The sequence below is a fragment of the Oncorhynchus mykiss genome, chromosome 17 (genome assembly GCF_013265735.2).
Source record: "Oncorhynchus mykiss isolate Arlee chromosome 17, USDA_OmykA_1.1, whole genome shotgun sequence".
NCBI classification, from domain to species: Eukaryota; Metazoa; Chordata; class Actinopteri; order Salmoniformes; family Salmonidae; genus Oncorhynchus; species Oncorhynchus mykiss.
In genome coordinates this window covers 27,871,253-27,889,648 of record NC_048581.1, presented here as the reverse complement: position 1 = coordinate 27,889,648, position 18,396 = coordinate 27,871,253, and the positions used below count along the sequence as shown (strand labels likewise).

At 45.0% G+C, this 18,396-nt stretch overlaps 1 protein-coding gene across 1 annotated transcript; it reads right to left on the bottom strand.

The window, feature by feature from the left end:
• Positions 1–748: 748 nt before the first annotated feature.
• Positions 749–18,385, bottom strand: LOC110493591 (nuclear pore complex protein Nup133). Its single transcript, XM_021567951.2, has 26 exons — positions 18,156–18,385; positions 17,940–18,055; positions 17,719–17,822; positions 17,376–17,480; positions 16,957–17,088; positions 14,489–14,659; positions 14,235–14,390; positions 13,545–13,615; positions 13,273–13,420; positions 12,854–13,004; positions 12,352–12,509; positions 12,072–12,163; positions 11,432–11,601; positions 11,196–11,290; positions 9,556–9,780; positions 9,176–9,298; positions 5,450–5,549; positions 5,008–5,265; positions 4,683–4,816; positions 4,027–4,185; positions 3,708–3,843; positions 3,412–3,530; positions 2,800–2,880; positions 1,620–1,684; positions 1,277–1,365; positions 749–1,019 (listed from the first exon to the last, which is right to left on the bottom strand). The coding sequence occupies exons 1-26, from the start codon at positions 18,281–18,283 to the stop codon at positions 883–885; spliced, it is 3,423 nt and encodes a 1,140-aa protein (XP_021423626.2). The 5' UTR covers positions 18,284–18,385; the 3' UTR covers positions 749–882.
• Positions 18,386–18,396: the final 11 nt, after the last annotated feature.

The window sequence follows — 18,396 nt, the reverse complement described above, 5'->3', positions numbered from 1 at the left end:
CAATCTGTCAAAGATCAGTGAAAGTTTCAACTTAGTGTCAGCATCCATGACAACTACTCAAAATAGTCAATCAAGACTATTGATTAGGTGTGAAAGAGTATGCTTAGAAGCCTATCAAAAGCACACTTTCTCAGAGGGAGTTCTTTCAATCCCCCCCATATAGGGCTACTGAACCTTCAATCCCCCTCCCCCATAACAGCAGTGGTGGTCATTTATTGTGTATGTCCCTAATTTAACCTCTATTTTCTATTTTTAGAACAAGACACAGAGGCCATCTGCTTCTGCCATCAGTGAAAGTGGATCAGTTGCAGACTCCTCGAAGGGTTGGAGGGAGACACTTGAGTCAGGCCCCGCTATTTAAACATGAACCCAATACAGTTGGCAATGTAGGCTACGAGCACCCAATGGCTTGCTGCAGAAATCCAATAGCCTATTATGGCATGTTAGTCAATGAGTGTGGTTGTTGTTGAGTTGGATGTTGTGTTCATTTTGAGCAGCTAGTACACGAGGTGTGTACTGTTTTATCTCTGGTCCTAGCCTAACGGCTCCAGTTGAATCCATGACATTTACTCTCCTGACTTTTACTCAAGCAATTATCACAGGAGATATAGGTGTATTGGAGATTCAGGATGTGTATCTACATGTTGCTTTTTCCCAGGTTATTGAGGTAAGGAAATAAAACAATATATTTTGTTTTTCAAAAACTTAAAAGGAGTCTCGTGAATGCCAAAATCAAAAGAATAGAACATTTACAGAAATATGACTTTTATTTAGAAAATGCAACACGTTATCTTTTTGTCAAACAAACAGTAAAAATGGAAAAGAAAAGGAACAAACCAAGTGCAACCTGGGAGACACAGTTGTGAAAGGGGTCAGGGGTCATCAGATCTGTGCTTGCAGGTAATGTTCATAGTTGGCCCGCATTACAAACTCAAAAGTGGGCTTTGATTTCAAAGCCTCCATCTCGTCCAGCTGAAGAAGGTCTTTGACGTCAGGAAGGTAGGTCTGTAGAGGAACACCTGGAAAACAACAAGAGAACACATTCTGAATAGGTTGGAAGGGTCATAAAGAGGTACATAAACAGAGCAGTGACACTCAATACCCCTTTTCAATATTTTGTCATTAATAACAAAAAAATATTACAACAATTCAACAATCTCCTAAATATCTCTTAAGTAACTCTTGAAATGTGTTGTTAACAAACAAATTAACTGATGAGAATACAGTGAAATCCTTGGGTCAGACACCGAGACAAAATGGCTACTGCAGTGCTTACCTTCTTGTATGAGCTTGAGGAGGATCTTGACAAAGATGCTGTCCTTGGCTGCCTCCAGAGGGTCATCGTTTCCATCAGCAGACGACCAGCTGTGAGAAACACAGCGTAAAAGGAAGCTCAATGCAAATTTACAGTAATAATAATAATAATTATAATAATACTTATAAATGCATTGCATTTACTATATAAAGCTCATTGACAGCGTAAAGAAATAACAAAAATGTAAGAAGTGTCAAACAGCATATTTATACCTATCAAATCCTTTCAAATTTGGAATTAGGAAATTAGCAAGAAAGGGAGTAAGAGTGAGATAGAAGGATTAGGGCCATTGAGCGGTACTTACTCGTCTTTCTTGAGGGCCTTGCAGAAGATCTCACACTTGAGTCCCTCAATGTCCACAGCATCCTCCTGCAACAAGAATATGGCCCATATCAGTGAACCCTGACAGACCTGATTACCGTAATTGTTGGACTATTAAGCGCACCTGAATATAAATCGCACCCACTGAATTATTAAAAAATATGTATTTTGTACATAAATAAGCCGCACATGTCTATAAGCCGCAGGTGCCTACCGGTACATTGAAACAAATTAACTTTACACAGCCTTTAAACGAAACACGGCTTGTAACAAAAATAAATAGGCTTTAACGAAACACGGCTTGTAACAAAAATTAAAACAGTAGCCTACCAAGCCTCCTCCTGTGCACTGAAACCACTGAAGTCATCTCCTTCGGTGTCGGAGTTGAATAGCCTCAGAATTGCTTCATCCGATGTTGGATCGTTTTCATTGTCGCTCTCGTCACTTTCATCCGGAGACAAATACCCCGCTGAGCTCATGCTGCCCCTTCAACACGCAGCAGTCCAGCCTTTCGAAACCCGTTGATGATAGTGGATTTTTTGACAATGCTCCATGCTGTCCACTTGACCATAAGATGCTCTTCGCCTGCGGCCCGTTTTAGTGAAGGATTTCTCCCCATTTGTCATCCAAGCCTCCCACTGAACACGGAGCGCCACCTTAAATGCACGATTTACACTGATGTCGAGTGGCTGCAAATACTTTGGGCCATCTGCTTTTCTTCCCTCTGAAAGGTTTGTTGTCTTTTTGCACTGAGTCAGTTCCTCACGCTGCTGTTTCCAACGTCTTATCATCGACTCATTAAGGCCAAGCTCCCATGCACCAGCTCTATTTCCTTTTCCAACAGCCAGATCGATCGCCTTCAACTTGAAAGCTGCATCATATGTATTTCTCCGTGTTTTTGCCATGATGAGGGTGACAAAATGACTACTGTATTCAGAATGATGGGAAGTTTGAGCTCGCTCGATTTACATCACATTATGTGACGGTGCTCAGTTTTTTGGCGGCGGCATGAATCTTGTGAAAGCGGGAAAAATCCATAAATTAGCCGCGTCATTGTATAAACCGCGAGGTTCAAAGTGTGGGAATAAAGTAGCGGCTTATAGTCCGGAAATTACGGTAATCAACCCTGAGTTAATGATTCATGCTAGCGGTAGTAGGACTACCTCGTCTATGTACTCCAGTAGATCCAAAGCCTTCTTGAAGTCATACTCATTGGCTCGTCGGTTGTCATCACAAATATACAGCTGGTGAGAAAATAGAAAAATGAGGTCAGTCCATTGGTATTTGTGGGAGCTTCTTTTTGGGGTTCAGTTGGTGACAGGAGGATAGATGTGTGTGTTGTATTGTCATCGTGTATCTGTGTGGTGGCAGGTATGTGGATTTATTTAGAGTTACTGGTTGTGCGACTGTGCGTGTATAGTCTACTTAAGCTATAAGGCATGAGGGGGTGTGGTATATGGCCAATATTCCACGGCTAACGGCTGTTCATGGCATGACACAACGCGGAGTGCCTGGATACAATCCTTAGGTGTGGCATATTGGTCATATATCACAAACCTAGGAGGTGCCTTATTGCTATTATAAACTAGTTACCAATGTAATTAGAGCAGTAAAAATACATTTTGTCATACCTGTGGTATAAAGTCTGATATACCATGGCTGTCAGCCAATCAGCATTCAGGGCTCGAATCACCCAGTTTATAATGGTGCATTGATAACGTTATCTGTGTTGGGTTATGTGGTAATGTGAGGGGTCCACTGATGTGTGTTCTTACATTAATAAGGTTGTGAGCGCTGAGCAGGGGCATGGTGTCTGGGTTCTGTTGTTTCTCCTCCAGCAGCTGTTTGGGCAGAGTCTCCTGGTGCAGCATGAACCGCTCCTGCTCTACCATGTCTGTAGGATGACAAAGAAAACACTGGTGATATCCCTGCAGAACTCACCAATTAGACACCCCACAGTGAACAGAGGTTTCCTTGCTTCTTTTGCATCAAACAGTGTCTGTTGTCTTAGGGCTAAATACGAACACAGTTGAAGCAGAATTAAGCAGCATTATCTCAAGTAGCCCCTTACCGTCTACTTGTTTCTTCATCACCGCCTCAGGCATGTCTGATGCCAGGGCAGTCAGTTTACTGAGAGCCAACAGGATCTTCTTCTTCACAAAGTAACGTGTCTCCATGTTGGCCTGGCCATACAGGGTTTTGTGGGCCTGGGAAGAGAAAGAGATGGTCAAATAAATATCACAAATGCAACACTGTTTATATTAACATGGGAAACTACACTATATCTACTGTATGTCTTTTCATATGAAGCGGCATGTTCACAAGTTAGCTACTAAGGTCAACTGATATGTGTGTGTGTGAGAGAGAGAGAGAGTGTGTGTTCCACTTACACTGCTGAAGTCATGTACGTGGATGTGGTGCAGCCAGCTGAGGTGTTCGTGGGACTGCAGGAAGCTGGCCAGCTGCTGGTGCTGGGCGATGGGCTGGGAGAGCAGCTTGCCCCGCTTTCCCTTCTCCATGTACCAGCGGAACAGGAAGTCCGCAAAGTTCTACAGGAAGTGACATGGAAATTAAATGAAACACGCAGCATCTTTGGAATCCTAGTCTAGTCCTAGCTTGAGAAATAACAACATTTTTATCTCATAATGGGTATCAATGTATGATTTACATGCGCTGTCTGAGTAACGGCAGGTAGGCTAGTGGTTAAGAGCGTTAGGCCAGTAACCAAAAGATTGAAAGCTGCGAATCCCCGAGCCGACTATGTGAAAATCTGTCGATTTGAATTTGAGCAAGGCACTTAACCCTAATTGCTTCTGTAAGTCGCTCTGGATAAGAGTGTCTGCTAAATAAATTAAAATGTAACATGCACATATCCCTTGTTAGTGCCAGATTTGGCCGTGTTCAGTACGGCACACAGTAGCAAAACATTTAGCAAACAACAACAAAAATCTGCGTTCTTATTGGACCAGTTCAAGTAGTACCTCCCCATTTCAAAATTTCTCCACCTAATGAACACCACCTTGGTTTTAGAGGATTAGTGTCTGACCTGGTCGGCAAACTTGGCCATGTAGTGCTGCAGTCTATTCTGGTTGTCAGTCTGCTCACACATCTGGACCAGAATGTCAAAGTCACAATATTTCTCTGCCAGTGCCGCCACCCACTGGTACTGACCCAGCTCCACTGGAACATAAGGAAAAGTTAACACCTGTAATATTATTTGAGTGTACATAATACCTTTATAATGGATGCAATAAGCAGTCAGACTTATAATTTATGAAAAATATCAGCTACATTTAGCTATAAATGTGTAATTCCACTTATTTTGTATTCCAAAATGCCCGCCCGGTATTTTGCGTTCAATCTCCACTCACACAGTGGTGCGAGCAGCTCAGAGCGACGCTGCGTGTACTCCATCTCCAGGGTGATGTAGTGGTCCTGCTGGCCCGGACGGCCCGGTCTCAGTGAGGTCAGCTGGGCAACGTAGCCTCCCAGGAGCACGTCCAGCAGTGCTGTCAGCTGCTCGATCAGGCCATTGCGCAGCTCCGAATCGGCGTGAGGGTACACGTCACGCAGGATCACCTCGTGCTGGCGGGCGATGACGGTGCGCACCCCGCCCAGACCGCTAGAGGCTGTGGGGAGAGAAAGATACAGGTTTAGGGATTAAGGGCGCATCTCAATTGTCTTATATTTGGGAGACTCTAAATTCTTCTCCATCGCAGTGAAAGGGATCTAGCATATCACTTTCACCTATCCTGTCTTTTCAGATCAGCTGACATTAACAAAAGGAGACAAGGCGTTCAACAGCGAATGTACCGGTCCATGGGATGTATTCTGGCTCAGCAGTGGTGCTCTCTGAGGCTCTGTACAGTGAGGCCTTGGTGTCTCTGTACTGACCAGCAGCCTGCAGCATGTCCTGGAATACAACACACAAACGTACACAAATTACTGACTGTGCCATTACAAGAAATACCACCTCACAAGCAACATGACATACAGTTGAAGTCAGAAGTTTACATACATGTAGGTTGGAGTCTTTAAATCTTGTTTTTCAACCACTTAACAAATTTCTTGTTAACAAACTATAGTTTTGGCAAGTCAGTTAGGACATCTACTTTGTGCATGACACAAGTCAATTTACCAACAATTGTTTACAGACAGGTTATTTCACTTTTTTTTAAACTCACTGTATCACAATTCCAGTGGGTCAAGATGTTTACATACACTAAGTTGACTGTGCCTTTAAACAGCTTGGAAAATTCCATAAAACTATGTCATGGCTTTAGAAGCTTCTGGTTCATCCTTGGGAGCAATTTCCAAATGCTTGAAGGTACCACATTCATCTGTACAAACAATAGTACACAAGTATAAACACCACCAAACCACGCAGCCGTCATACCGCTCAGGAAGGAGACACGTTCTGTCTCCTAGAGATTAATGTACTTTTGTGCGAAAAGTGCAAATCAACAGCAAAGAACCTTTAAGATGCTGGAGGAAACCGGTACGAAAGTATCTATATCCACAGTAAAACGAGTCCTATATCGACATAACCTGACGGGCCGCTCAGCAAGGAAGAAGCCACTGCTCCAAAACAGCCATAAAAAAGCTAGACTACGGTTTGCAACTGTACATAGGGACAAAGATCGTACTTTTTGGAGAAATGTACTCTGGTCTGATGAAACAAAAATAAAACTGTTCAGCCATAATGACCATCGTTATGTTTGGAGGAAATAGGGGGAGGCTTGCAAGCTGAAGAACACCATCCCAACCGTGAAGCACGGGGGTGGCAGCATCATGTTGTGTGCACGGGGGTGGCAGCATCATGTTGTGTGGGTGCTTTGCTGCAGGAGGGACTGGTGCACTTCACAAAATAGATGGCATCATGAGGGAGGAAATTATGTGGATAGATTGAAGCAACATCTCAAGACATCCGTCAGGAAGTTAAAGCTTGGTCGCAAATGGGTCGTCTAAATGAACAATGCCCCCAAGCATACTTCCAAAATTGTGGAAAAATGGCTTAAGGACAACAAAGTCAAGGTATTGGAGTGGCCATCACAAAGCCCTAACCTCAATCCTATAGAAACATTTGTGGGCAGAACTGAAAAGGCGTGTGCGAGCAAGGAGGCCTACAAACCTGACTCATTTACACCAGCTCTGTCAGGAGGAATGGGCCAAAATTCACCCAACTTATTGTGGGAAGCTTGTGGAAGGCTTCCCTAAACGTTTGACCCAAGTTTAAATTGTTTAAGGCAATGCTACCAAATACTAATTGAGTGTATGTAAACTTCTGACCCACTGGGAATGTGATGAAAGAAATAAAAGCTGAAATAAATCATTCACTCTACTATTATTCTGACATTTCACATTCTTAAAATAAACTGGTGATCCTAACTGAACTAAGACAGGGATTTTTTACTTGGAATAAATATCAGAAATTGTGAAGAACGGAGTTTAAATGCAGTTGGCTAAGGTGTATGTAACCTTCCGACTTCAACTGTACGTATATGAACAAAAATATACAACGCAACAGGCAACAATTTCAATGATTTTACTGAGTTACAGTTCATATAAGGAAATCAGTCAATTGAAATAAATTCATTAGGCCCTAATCTATGGATTTCACATGACTGGGCATAGGCCCACCCACTTGGGAGCTAGGCCCAGCAACTGGGGAGCCAGGCCCAGCACAAGGTGCACCTGTGTAATGATCATGCTGTTTAATCAGCATTTTGATATGCCACACCTGAAAGGTGGATGGATTATCTGGGCAAAGAAGAAATGCTCACTAATAGGAAAGGTAAACAAATTAGAGAGAAATACATTTTTTGTGCGTATGGAACACTTCTGGGATCTTTTATTTCAGCTCATGGACCAACACTTTAAACCTTGCACTTATATTGTTGCTCAGAATATAGAATATATATACAGTGCATACAGTATTCAGACCCCTTGACCTTTTCCACATTTTGTTAGGTTACGGCCTTATTCAAAAATGTATTAAATACATTATTGTTCCTCATTAAATCTACACACAATACCCCATAATGACAAAGCGAAAACATATTAAGACATTTTTGCAAATTTATGAAAAATAAAATACCTTATTTACATAAGTACTCAGACCCTTTGCTAGGAGTCTCGAAATTGAGCTCAGGTGCACCCTGTTTCCATTGATCATCCTTGAGATGTTTCTACAACTTGATTAGAGTCCACCTGTGGTAAATTCAATTGATAGGACATGATTTGGAAAGGCACACACCTGTCTATATAAAAGGTCCCAGAGTTGACAGTGCATGTCAGAGCAAAAACCCAGCCATGAGGTCAAAGGAATTGTCTGTAGCTCTCTGAGACAGGAGGCATAGATCGAGGCATAGATCTGGGGAAGAGTACCAAAAAATGCCTGCAGCATTGAATATCCCCAAGAACCCAGTGGCCTCAATCATTCTTAAATGGAGGAAGTTTGGAACCACCAAGACTCTTCCTAGAGCTGGCCTCTCAGCCACACTGAGCAATCGACCTTGGTCAGGGAGGTGACCAAGAACCCGATGGTCACTCTGACAGAGCTCCAGAGTTCCTCTGTGGAGATGGGAGAACCTTACAGAAGGACAACCATCTTTGTAGCACTCCCCCAATCAGGCCTTTATGGTAGAGTGGTGAGACGGAAGCCATTCCTCAATAAAAATGCTCATGACAGTACACTTCGAGTTTGCCAAAGGCACCTAAAGGACTCTCAGGCCATGAAAACAAGATTCTCTGGTCTGATGAAACCAAGATTGAACACTTTGGCCTGAATGCCAAACGTAACATCTGGAGGAAACCTGGCACCATCCCTACGGTGAAGCATGGTGGTGGCAGCATCATGCTGTGGGGATGTTTTCTGCGGCAGGGACTGGGAGACTAGTCAGGATCGAAGGAAAGATGAACAGAGCAAAGTACAGAGAGATCCTTGATGAAAACCTGCTCCAGAGCAGGACCTCAGACTGGGGCGAAGGTTCACCTTCCAACAGGATAATGACCCTATGCACACAGCCAAGACAATGCAGGTGTGGCTTCGGGACAAGTCTCTGAATGTCCTTGAGAGGACCAGCCAGAGCCTGGACTTGAGAGACATGAAAATAGCTATGCAGTGACGCTCCCCGTCCAACCTGACAGAGATTGAGAGGATCTGCAGAGAAGAATAGGAGAAACTCCCCAAATACAGGTGTGCCAAGCTTGTAGCGTCATACCAAGAAGACTCAAGGCTGTAATCGATGCCAAAGGTGCTTCAACAAAGTACTGAGTAAAGGGTCTGAATACTTATGTAAATGTGACATTTTTTTGCATATATTTGCAAAAATGTCTAAAAACCTGTGTTTGCTTTGTCATTATGGGGTAGTGTGTGTAGATTGTCAAGGGGTCTGAATACTTTACGAATTTACTGTAGATACACAGTATATATAAGCACACCATATGATCAAAAGGCAACTATACACATGCATGGGAGATACATGACAAACAATATGGATGTGGATACAGAGGGCCCGCACTGACTGTGTTGTGTACCTTGATGATGGTATTGACACTGAGCACCACTTCAGCCCACTTCACAGAGTCCACAGGGTTCTCCTTTAGAGTCCTCTCCTCCTCTTCCAGTAGACACTCAAAGACTGAGGAGATCTGAGACACCTACACACACACACACACACACCTTAATAACCTCACCTCAGGCATAAGACAGAAGCTTCCCACAATCCCAAAGCTAATGCTTTGACAGAAAACATGATTTTATGATTAAATTGGAATCTCAAATCATCTAAATTGTGTGAAGACCCCAACTATTATCTCTGTCATTGTCACCAGACACCAGCCCTGCTGGGGATATTATCTCTGTCATTGTCACCAGACCCCAGCCCTGCTGGGGATATTATCTCTGTCATTGTCACCTCTCTGAAGAAGACGTCTGCGGCCGTGAGGCTGGTGGACACGGTTGCGTTGCTCTTCCTCAAGGCAATGAGGATGGCGCGATTGACCAGCTCGCTGTGCTTGGCGTGGTGGTTCTTCAGCGCCATGGCCGCCTGTAGCTTCTCGGCGTGTTCACACAGCAACAGGCGCGTCGCCATGGGAGACGAGCGCACCGTGGTCTGGCCCAACCGGTCCAGGAGACCCACCTGTGGGGGAAGGGAGGTGTGCCAGTATGAGAACAAGTTCTCATTTACAACTGTGACCTGGCCAAGACAAAGCAAAGCAGTGCGACAGAAACAACAACAGAGTTACGCATAAATAAACGTATTTACATAAATAAATAAACGTACAGTCAATAACACAATATGTACAGTGTGTGCAAATGGAGTAAGGAGGGAAGGCAATAAATAGGCCAATAGTAGCAAAGTAATTACAATTTAGCAAATGAACACTGCAGATGATGATGTGCAAGTAGAAATACTGGTGTGCAAAAGAGCAGAAAAGTAAATAAAAACAATATGGGGATGAGGTAGGTAGTTGGATGGGCTATTTACAGATGGGCTGTGTACAGCTGCAGCGATCGGTAAGCTGATCAGATAGCTGATGTTTAAAGTTAGTGAGGGAGATATCGTTGAAGTTGGAGACGTATTTTTGCAATTCGTTCCAGTCATTGGCAGCAGAGAACTGGAAGGAAAGGCAGCCAAAGGAAGTGTTGGCTTTGGGGATGACCAGTGAGATACCTGCTGGAGTGCGTGCTACGGGTGGATGTTGTTATGGTGACCAGTGAGCTGAGATAAGGCGGAGCTTTACCTAGCAAACACTTATAGATGACCTGGAATCAGTGGGTTTGGCAACGAATATGTAGCGAGGGCCAGCCGACGAGAGCATACAGGTCGCAGTGGTGGGTGGTATATGGGGCTTTGGTGACAAAACGGATGGCACTGTGATAGACTGCATCCAGTTTGCTGAGTAGAGTGTTGGAGGCCATTTTGTAAATAGCCCCGACGTCGAGGACCGGTAGGATAGTCAGTTTTACGAGGGTATGTTTGGCAGCGTTAGTGAAGGAGGCTTTGTTGCAAAATAGGAAGCCAATTCTAGATATAATTTTGGATTGGAGATGCTTAATAGGAGTCTGGAAAGAGAGTTTACAGTCTAGCCAGATGCCTAGGTATTTGTAGTTGTCCACATATAAGTCAGAACGGTCCAGAGTAGTGATGCTAGTCAGGAAGGCGGGTGCAAGCATCGATCGCTTGAAGAACATGCATTTAGTTTTACTAGCGTTAAAGAGCAGTTGGAGGCCACGGAAGGAGTGTTGTATGGCACTGAAGCTCGTTTGGAAATCGGGGTGTGGAGTAACGAGGTATGGTTGTTGAACTCAGTCATGACATATCGATCTTTATTCAGAAATCTGTGAGAAGCTCTGTGGTGAAGTCCGATCCCACGGTGACCCATATGATTAGAACTATTCCGGATTGAAATGTATTTCTATGCAGGTGGCCACAGGATTAGAATTATTCCGGATTAAACGGGATTAAAATGTATTTCTATGCAGGTGGCCCACAGGATTAGAATTATTCCGGATTAAACAGGACTGAAATATATTTCTATGCAGGTGGCCCACCTGTAGCAGGAAGTCCATGAAGCAGCCGTGGGCCTTCATCTTGTCCTCTAGCTGGTGGAGGATGATGAGGGAGGTCAGGGGGAAGCCAGCACTCTCTGAACACAACACAGAAACAAGGTCACTTCTATGTGGAGCAATATATTCAATCATTTTGATAGAAAATAACTACATGTTTCCGTGTCTTTGCCTGTCTACATTTCTCTCCCTCTTTTTCTGTTTCCCTCCCTCCCTCCCACCGTCAGGGACAGACTCGGCCCAGCGGGGGTCTGAGGCTGGGTAGTCGTCCACCAGGTCCAGGTTGATCCGGGTCACCACCAGGTCCAGCTCCCCGCCCACCTCCCCGTCTCCGTCCCCCTCCGGGGGGAACAGCTCATCTGTCATGTCCTGGGCCCCCACCAGGTCATTCCTGATAAACACAACAGTTACGTTCTACTCACAACATTGTAAGGTAAACTCAATGGTAACAATGTTTATTGCTTGGATCATTTAACCAGGTCATTCCTGAAAACACATAAAATAATTTCACATAATTACTTAGTGGTACTCATTTAAAGTGTACACACCCCATTCACTCAATGGCTACATGTACTCTCACACAGTCACTCCCCCCCTCTTTCTGTAAAAAACTCTCAGAGCTCTGCGTCCTCATTTGGCAGTAACAGCTGCTCAAGCTTACCAACAACTGGGCAGATGCAATCACAGAGAGCAAGTAATTACACAGACCTAAATCCACATCGTCCTCAACACAGGGACATTTTTTTTCAGGGGAGAAACAAACAAATTCCCTTGTTTTTCGAAGGAGGTCTGTGTCACTGTCAAAAAAACTACAACTTCAGCAATTGGGGCCAACGTCACACAATCTTTCTGCAGACTTACCGGCAGAACTGCAGGAACGCTGCTTTTAGGAGTTTAGTTTTGTCCTCTTGCGCTACAGGCTCCATCCTAGTCGGAGTCTCCATAGCAGTTGCCTTGAAACCAAAAAGTGTGAACAATGTGAACTCATCAATTATGTGAAAAGAATGAAAATGAACAAATAAAAAACATTGCTAGTCCACCAATTGAATGCCATCTAATTATTCATACAAGTCAAATGACCCAATTGGCGACCAAGTTCCATATCAGAGACCTAGCCCTGCTTTATTTAATCTGACTCTACCTCAGGGCCGGCCCCAGCCAAGGAGAAGCAGAGGGAGTCCTCCATGGTATCAGGCAGCATGGAGGCACTCTCCCTGGCCACCACGGCCACCAGACCACTGTTCTGGGAGAAGAACACCGGCAGGTTGGCACAGCAGCCCCCACCACGCAGACGGTCACCTGGAGAGATGAAGGAGGACGGTGAGAATAGAAACATGGGAGGCGAGTCAAGTCAAATTGACCTTTCATGAAAATGGATAATGATCTAAAAAGACCAAAAGGTTGTTGATATTATTATGATAACTATGTTTTACTGAGAGCTGTTGTTGTAGCCATCTACACCATTCACTCATCAATACCATTCTGTTTAAAACATTGGGTGCATGTCAACAGTTTCTAAAGGCTTCCTCTTCTTGTCAAATGTTTTTTTAATTAAGAAAATGAGATGAGGAAAAGGGCCATTTTAAACTATTGAGAGTGGCCCAATGTCCTCTAACCTTGAGCCCATTATCCATGTCTCTTACCAGGTGTGTTGAAGGGGATCTTCTCCTCAGGTAGACCTCCTCTGCCGGTACCGGTGGAGCAGGCAAACACCAGCTCCTCGTTGTACAGGAAGGCAGCAGGGCTGGAGGCCAGTGGTAACAACAGCCTCATGGCCTGGAGGGCATCCTCACTCTGAGGGGAATAACACAACATATCAACCATTAGACAAATAAACATCCACATTTAAACTGAAGGAAGACCAATATGGTTGATATTTTCATGTCTGAAAAATAGCATTATATTTTGTCGAAATTCATGAAAATGTAGAAAGCCATGAAGCCTTGAGCGAGTCTACTTAGGGAACCTATTGCCACTTTCAAACTAATACAATACAAAATAAAAAAAGCATTCATAAACCATAATACACTAATTCAGTGACCAGGGTTAAGTGAAAACTGACCTGGAAAGGGGGGTTGTACTTGGTGACCTCCACAGAGAGCTCCTCAGAGATGTTGTTGCCGTTGTCCAGCAGGGTGACCAGGCAGAAGTAGGCCAGGCAGGGGGAGTCTGAGGGGTGCCAGGCTGCTGCCAAAACTACCAGGCCATCCCTGGAACACAAAATTATAGTCAGAAGTATGTAGAATCATAGTCGCAGTCACCAGCTGACTATTACGTCAAATCATGTAGTGAGATAAATACACATCCAGAAACCTAGATGAGAGCTCGACTTACTGGCTCAGCTGCATGTCCATGTAGGTAACGTTCACTCCCTCCTTGATTTCCTCATAGTTGCTCTCTGACCCCTGATTGATGGCGAGAAAAACAAACAAAAACAGGTCATGCCTTCAGGACAATCATCCAATCTACTGGTTAACTACCAAAATAAAGGAAACACCAACGTAAGTGTCTTAATAGGGTGTTGAGCCGCCACTAGCCACCTGAAAAGCGTTGATGCACCGTGGCATAGATTCTCCAAGTGTCTGGAACTCTATTGGAGGGATGCAATACAATTTTTCCACAATAAATTGCATAATTTGATGTTTTGTTGATGGTGGTGGAAAACACTGTCTCAGGCGTCGCTCCAGGATCTTACATAAGTGTTCAATTGGTTTGAGATCTGGTGACAGACACACACACGCTTTAAACCCCCTATGCTCCTTTGATACCACACTTTCAAAGTCACTGAGATCTCTTCTAGCCATGGAAGCCATAATGGCTAAGCATGATGATATGTTCACTTATTAATTAATTAACTCAGGAAGCACATGCTTTGTGTCCCTCATTTACTCAAGTGTTTCCTTTATTTTGGCAGATACCTGTACAACCAAGGGGACAGTTCACCTCAAAGTAACGCACCATGATTTAACGCAACCTGACAAAGTAACGCAACACAACATTCATGTAAAGTGTTGTTCTGCTTACCCAGATGGCGTCAGCGACACTCTCCGTCAGAGCGCGGCTGGAGTCCCAGCTGAGGACCTGGTGCTCTGTGACCTCATCCACCTCCCATTTACTGAGCCCACAGGTGGTCAGAGTATATAGGCAGCCCGTCTCTCCCACCCACAGAACACTGTGGAGCTATAGAGGGAGAAGAGGGTATGTGAGCTGTTATCATCATTTTACCTATTAATGACTATATTTTGGGGATTCATAGGACTCCACTAGAAGAAACGTGCATTGTTGTTGGTAAGCGGGGCGAGCATGCCAAAGAGGCTGGAGACGCGGCGTCCGATGCCGGAGAGCACCCCCTGGCCCTGCTGTAGCGCCCTCTGCAGCGGCTTTCCGGAGAGGTCCGCCCCGAGACGCATCAACTGGCCCTTGTAGGATGACACGATGAAACTACCCCCCTGAGGGAAGAGAGGGATGGTGGGATGAGGGAGGAGAGGAAAGGGGATGAAATCAACAGCACATAATGTTTAATCCAATAAATATGCTCAACGTGTATCTGTGTGCTACCATTTTACACAGAATTTGTTGGCAATTCTCAATCCACTAATAATGAGAACCTGCTCTATACATCCTTTATCTGTGATTGCGGAGCAGTGCTGTATTCAAGCGCATTGGAGATGTTGTACCCACTGTGGCTATTAAAACCTACCCTAACTAGACACCGTGGATGGATGGCGGCATTCGCGCAAAACTGAAAGCGCGATCCACCGCATTTAACCATGGAAAGAGGTCTGGGAATATGACTGAATATAAACAGTGTAGTTATTCCCTCCGCAAGGCAATCAAACAAGCGAAATGCCAGTACAGGGACATGGTGGGGTCGCAACGGACACGAGACGTATGTGGCAGGGTCTACAGGAAATCACGGAAGACAAAATGAAAACCAGCCACCGACGTCACGCTTCCAGACAAACTAAACACCTTTTTTGCCCGCTTTGAGGATAACACAATGCCACCGTTGCTTCCCGCTAACAATGACTGCTGCCCTCCCCCTTCTCCTTCTCCGTGGCAGACGTGAGTAAAACATTTAAACATGTTAACCCTCGCAAGGCTGCTGGCCCAGACGGCATCCCTAGCCACGTCCTCAGAGCATGCGCAGACCAGCTGGCTGGTGTGTTTACAGACATAGTCAATCGCTCCATATCCCAGTCTGTTGTCCCCACATGCTTCAAGATGGCTTCCATTGTTCCTGTACCCAAGAAGGCAAAGATAACTGAACTAAATGACTATCGCCCCGTAGCACACACTTCTGTCATCATGATGTGCTTTGAGAGACTAGACAGGGATCATATCACCTCCACCTTACCTGTCACCCTAGACCTACTTCAGTTTGCATACCGACCCAATAGGTCCACAGACGACGCAATCGCCATCACACTGCCCTATCCCATCTGGACAAAAGGAATACGTAAGAATGCTATGTAAGAATGCTGTTCACTGACTACAGCTCAGCATTCAACACCATAGTACCCTCCAAGCTCATCATCAAGCTGGAGGCCCTGGGTCTCAACCCTGCCCTGTGCAATTGGGTCCTGGACTTTCTAACGGGCCACCCCCAGGTGGTGAAGGTATGAAACAACATCTCCACTTCGCTGACCCTCAACACTGGGGCCCCACAAGGGTGCGTGCTCAACCCCCTCCTGTACTCCCTGTCCACCCATGATTGCGTGGCCATGCACGCCTCCAACTCAATCATCAAGTTTGCAGACGACACAACAGTAGTGGGCTTGACAGCCTACAGGGAGGAGGTGAGGGCGGTGTGTGGGAGTGTGGTGTCAGGAAAACAACCTCTCACTCAACGTTAACAAAACAAAGGAAATTATCGTGGACTTCAGGAAACAGCAGAGAGCACCCTCCAGCCACATCGAAGGGACAGCAGTGGAGAAGATGGAAAGTTTTAAGTTCCTCGGCGTACACATCACAGACAAACTGAAATGTTCCACCCACACAGACAGTGTGGTGAAGAAGGCACAACAGCGCCTCTTCAACCTCAGGAGAATGAAGAAATTTGGCTTGTCACCCAAAACCCTGACAAACTTCTTTGATGCAAATTGAGAGCATCCTGTATCACAGCCTGGTACGGCAATTGCACCACCCTCAACCGCAAGGCTCTCCAGAGGGTAGTGAGGTCTGCACAACGCATCACTGTGGGAAAACTACCTGCCCTCCATGACGCTATCATCCAGAAGGCGAGGTCAGTACAGGTGCATCGAAGCTGGGGCCGAGAGACTGATAAACAGCTTCTATCTCAAGGCCATCAGACCGCTAAACAGCAATCACTAACTCAGAGAGGCTGCTGCCTACATTGAGATCCAATCACTGGCCACTTTAATAAATGTATCACTCGTCACTTTATACAATGCCACTCAAAATAATGCCACTTATAATGTTTACATATCTTACATTACACATATCACATGAATATACTATATTTTATACTATCTATTGCACCTTGCCTATGCCGCTCGGCCATCGCTCATCCATATACTTATATGTACATATTCTCATTCACCCCTTTAGATGTGTGTATTAGGTTGTTGTTGGGGAATTGTTAGATTACTTGTTAGATATTACTGCACTGTCAGAACTAGAAGCACAAGAATTTCGCTACACTCGCATTAACATCTGCTAACCATGTGTATATGACCAATAAATGTGATTTGAAGAACAATGCATCCACAACATACCAACTTACCCTAACAGCCACAACAAAGTTGCAGAGGTTTTCGCCCATGTCGACCACAGTCTCAGCGTAATTCCCCTCGTGGGCCAAACTGGGCCAGAACCGGGCTGTTCCCTCCGGAGCCACCGCCATGACAGAGATAGACTGAGCATTCAAGACAAAGTCCCACAACAGCAAACAACCATGACTGATGGTGAGTTGATTGGAATTTCAGTTCATTTGTTCCTGATTATTAGCCTGGGTGCCAGCTTATTCAGTCAGGAATGCCTTGTCAAGACAACAACAAGTAGGCTAAAGCAGAAAGAGACTGGCACTCAGGCTAGCTGCTCAACAGCTAACAGTTAAGTCATTAGGCAGACATGTGTGATGAGTTCCCACCTTTGGAGGTTGAATAGTTTAGTTTCCTGATTAGTGATATAGTCATTGATTACCTGAACAGTGGAAGTCTCCAGAGGGCTGGGAGATGATATCGAGATGAGGTCAGCATAGTAGACAAACTCACTAGTTGGCAGCTGGAGGCCCTTACATACTGACAACTAGGAAACACAACAGAGAAGGTTCACGCATTGGCACTGCATGTTTTTTTTTGTTATTATAGGACACACTGCATCAATGTGTTGCATATCTCATCATTATCAACCAGGGTTGTGTATCCAGTTTTGAAACGGAGTGACACAAAGTGGTAGGGTTCTACCTGGACTTGCCCAATAAGGAGGGCTCATTTTGTGTTCCGTTTCAAAGCGCTTTGCTACGGTGTGACCCACTGAACTGTACCTTTGCAACAGCAGTCTGGCAGATCTTCCAGATGATCAGTCGCTCTCCACACACCATCCAGGCCCAGCCACTCTCATCCACCTTCACAGAGATCTGGTCATCAGCTGAGGGACACAAAACCCGTGGGAGAGTAGAGCATTGATCGGGATGACCTGTACAATGCATTCTACAGTATGTATAACTCGCAGAGAGATAATGACAGGAAAGAGTCAATGACCCACCATCAGCCATAGTCAAAGCCTCCATGACTTTGACAGGTAGAGAAGAGCCAAACGTCTGGACATCGAAGTGGAGTGCTTCTGAAGTTGAGTAGCTCTGCACACGCGTGGGAGTTGATCTGGAAATGAGAGGGCCAGCAGTTGTTTAAAAACACTCCACCATTGACTGTGCCTGAAGAGACACTGTTGACAATGGCATGATGGAGTATGGACACTCACCTCGATGCTAACGACGTCCTACGTGGGGAAAAAAGAAGCCCTGTAGGTGTACCGGCGAGACTCTTTCTACCGGTGACCCTTGAGGACTGCCTTCGGCCTGAACAACGGGTGGGACGAGGGCTAAACATCGTAGCTATGCCCCAAAATGCTCAATATTAATTCAGACAGCTCTTCTTATTTTGCGCGCACAATATGAAACTTCAGGCGCATTAAATATACGTCATGAAATACAAAATCAAAT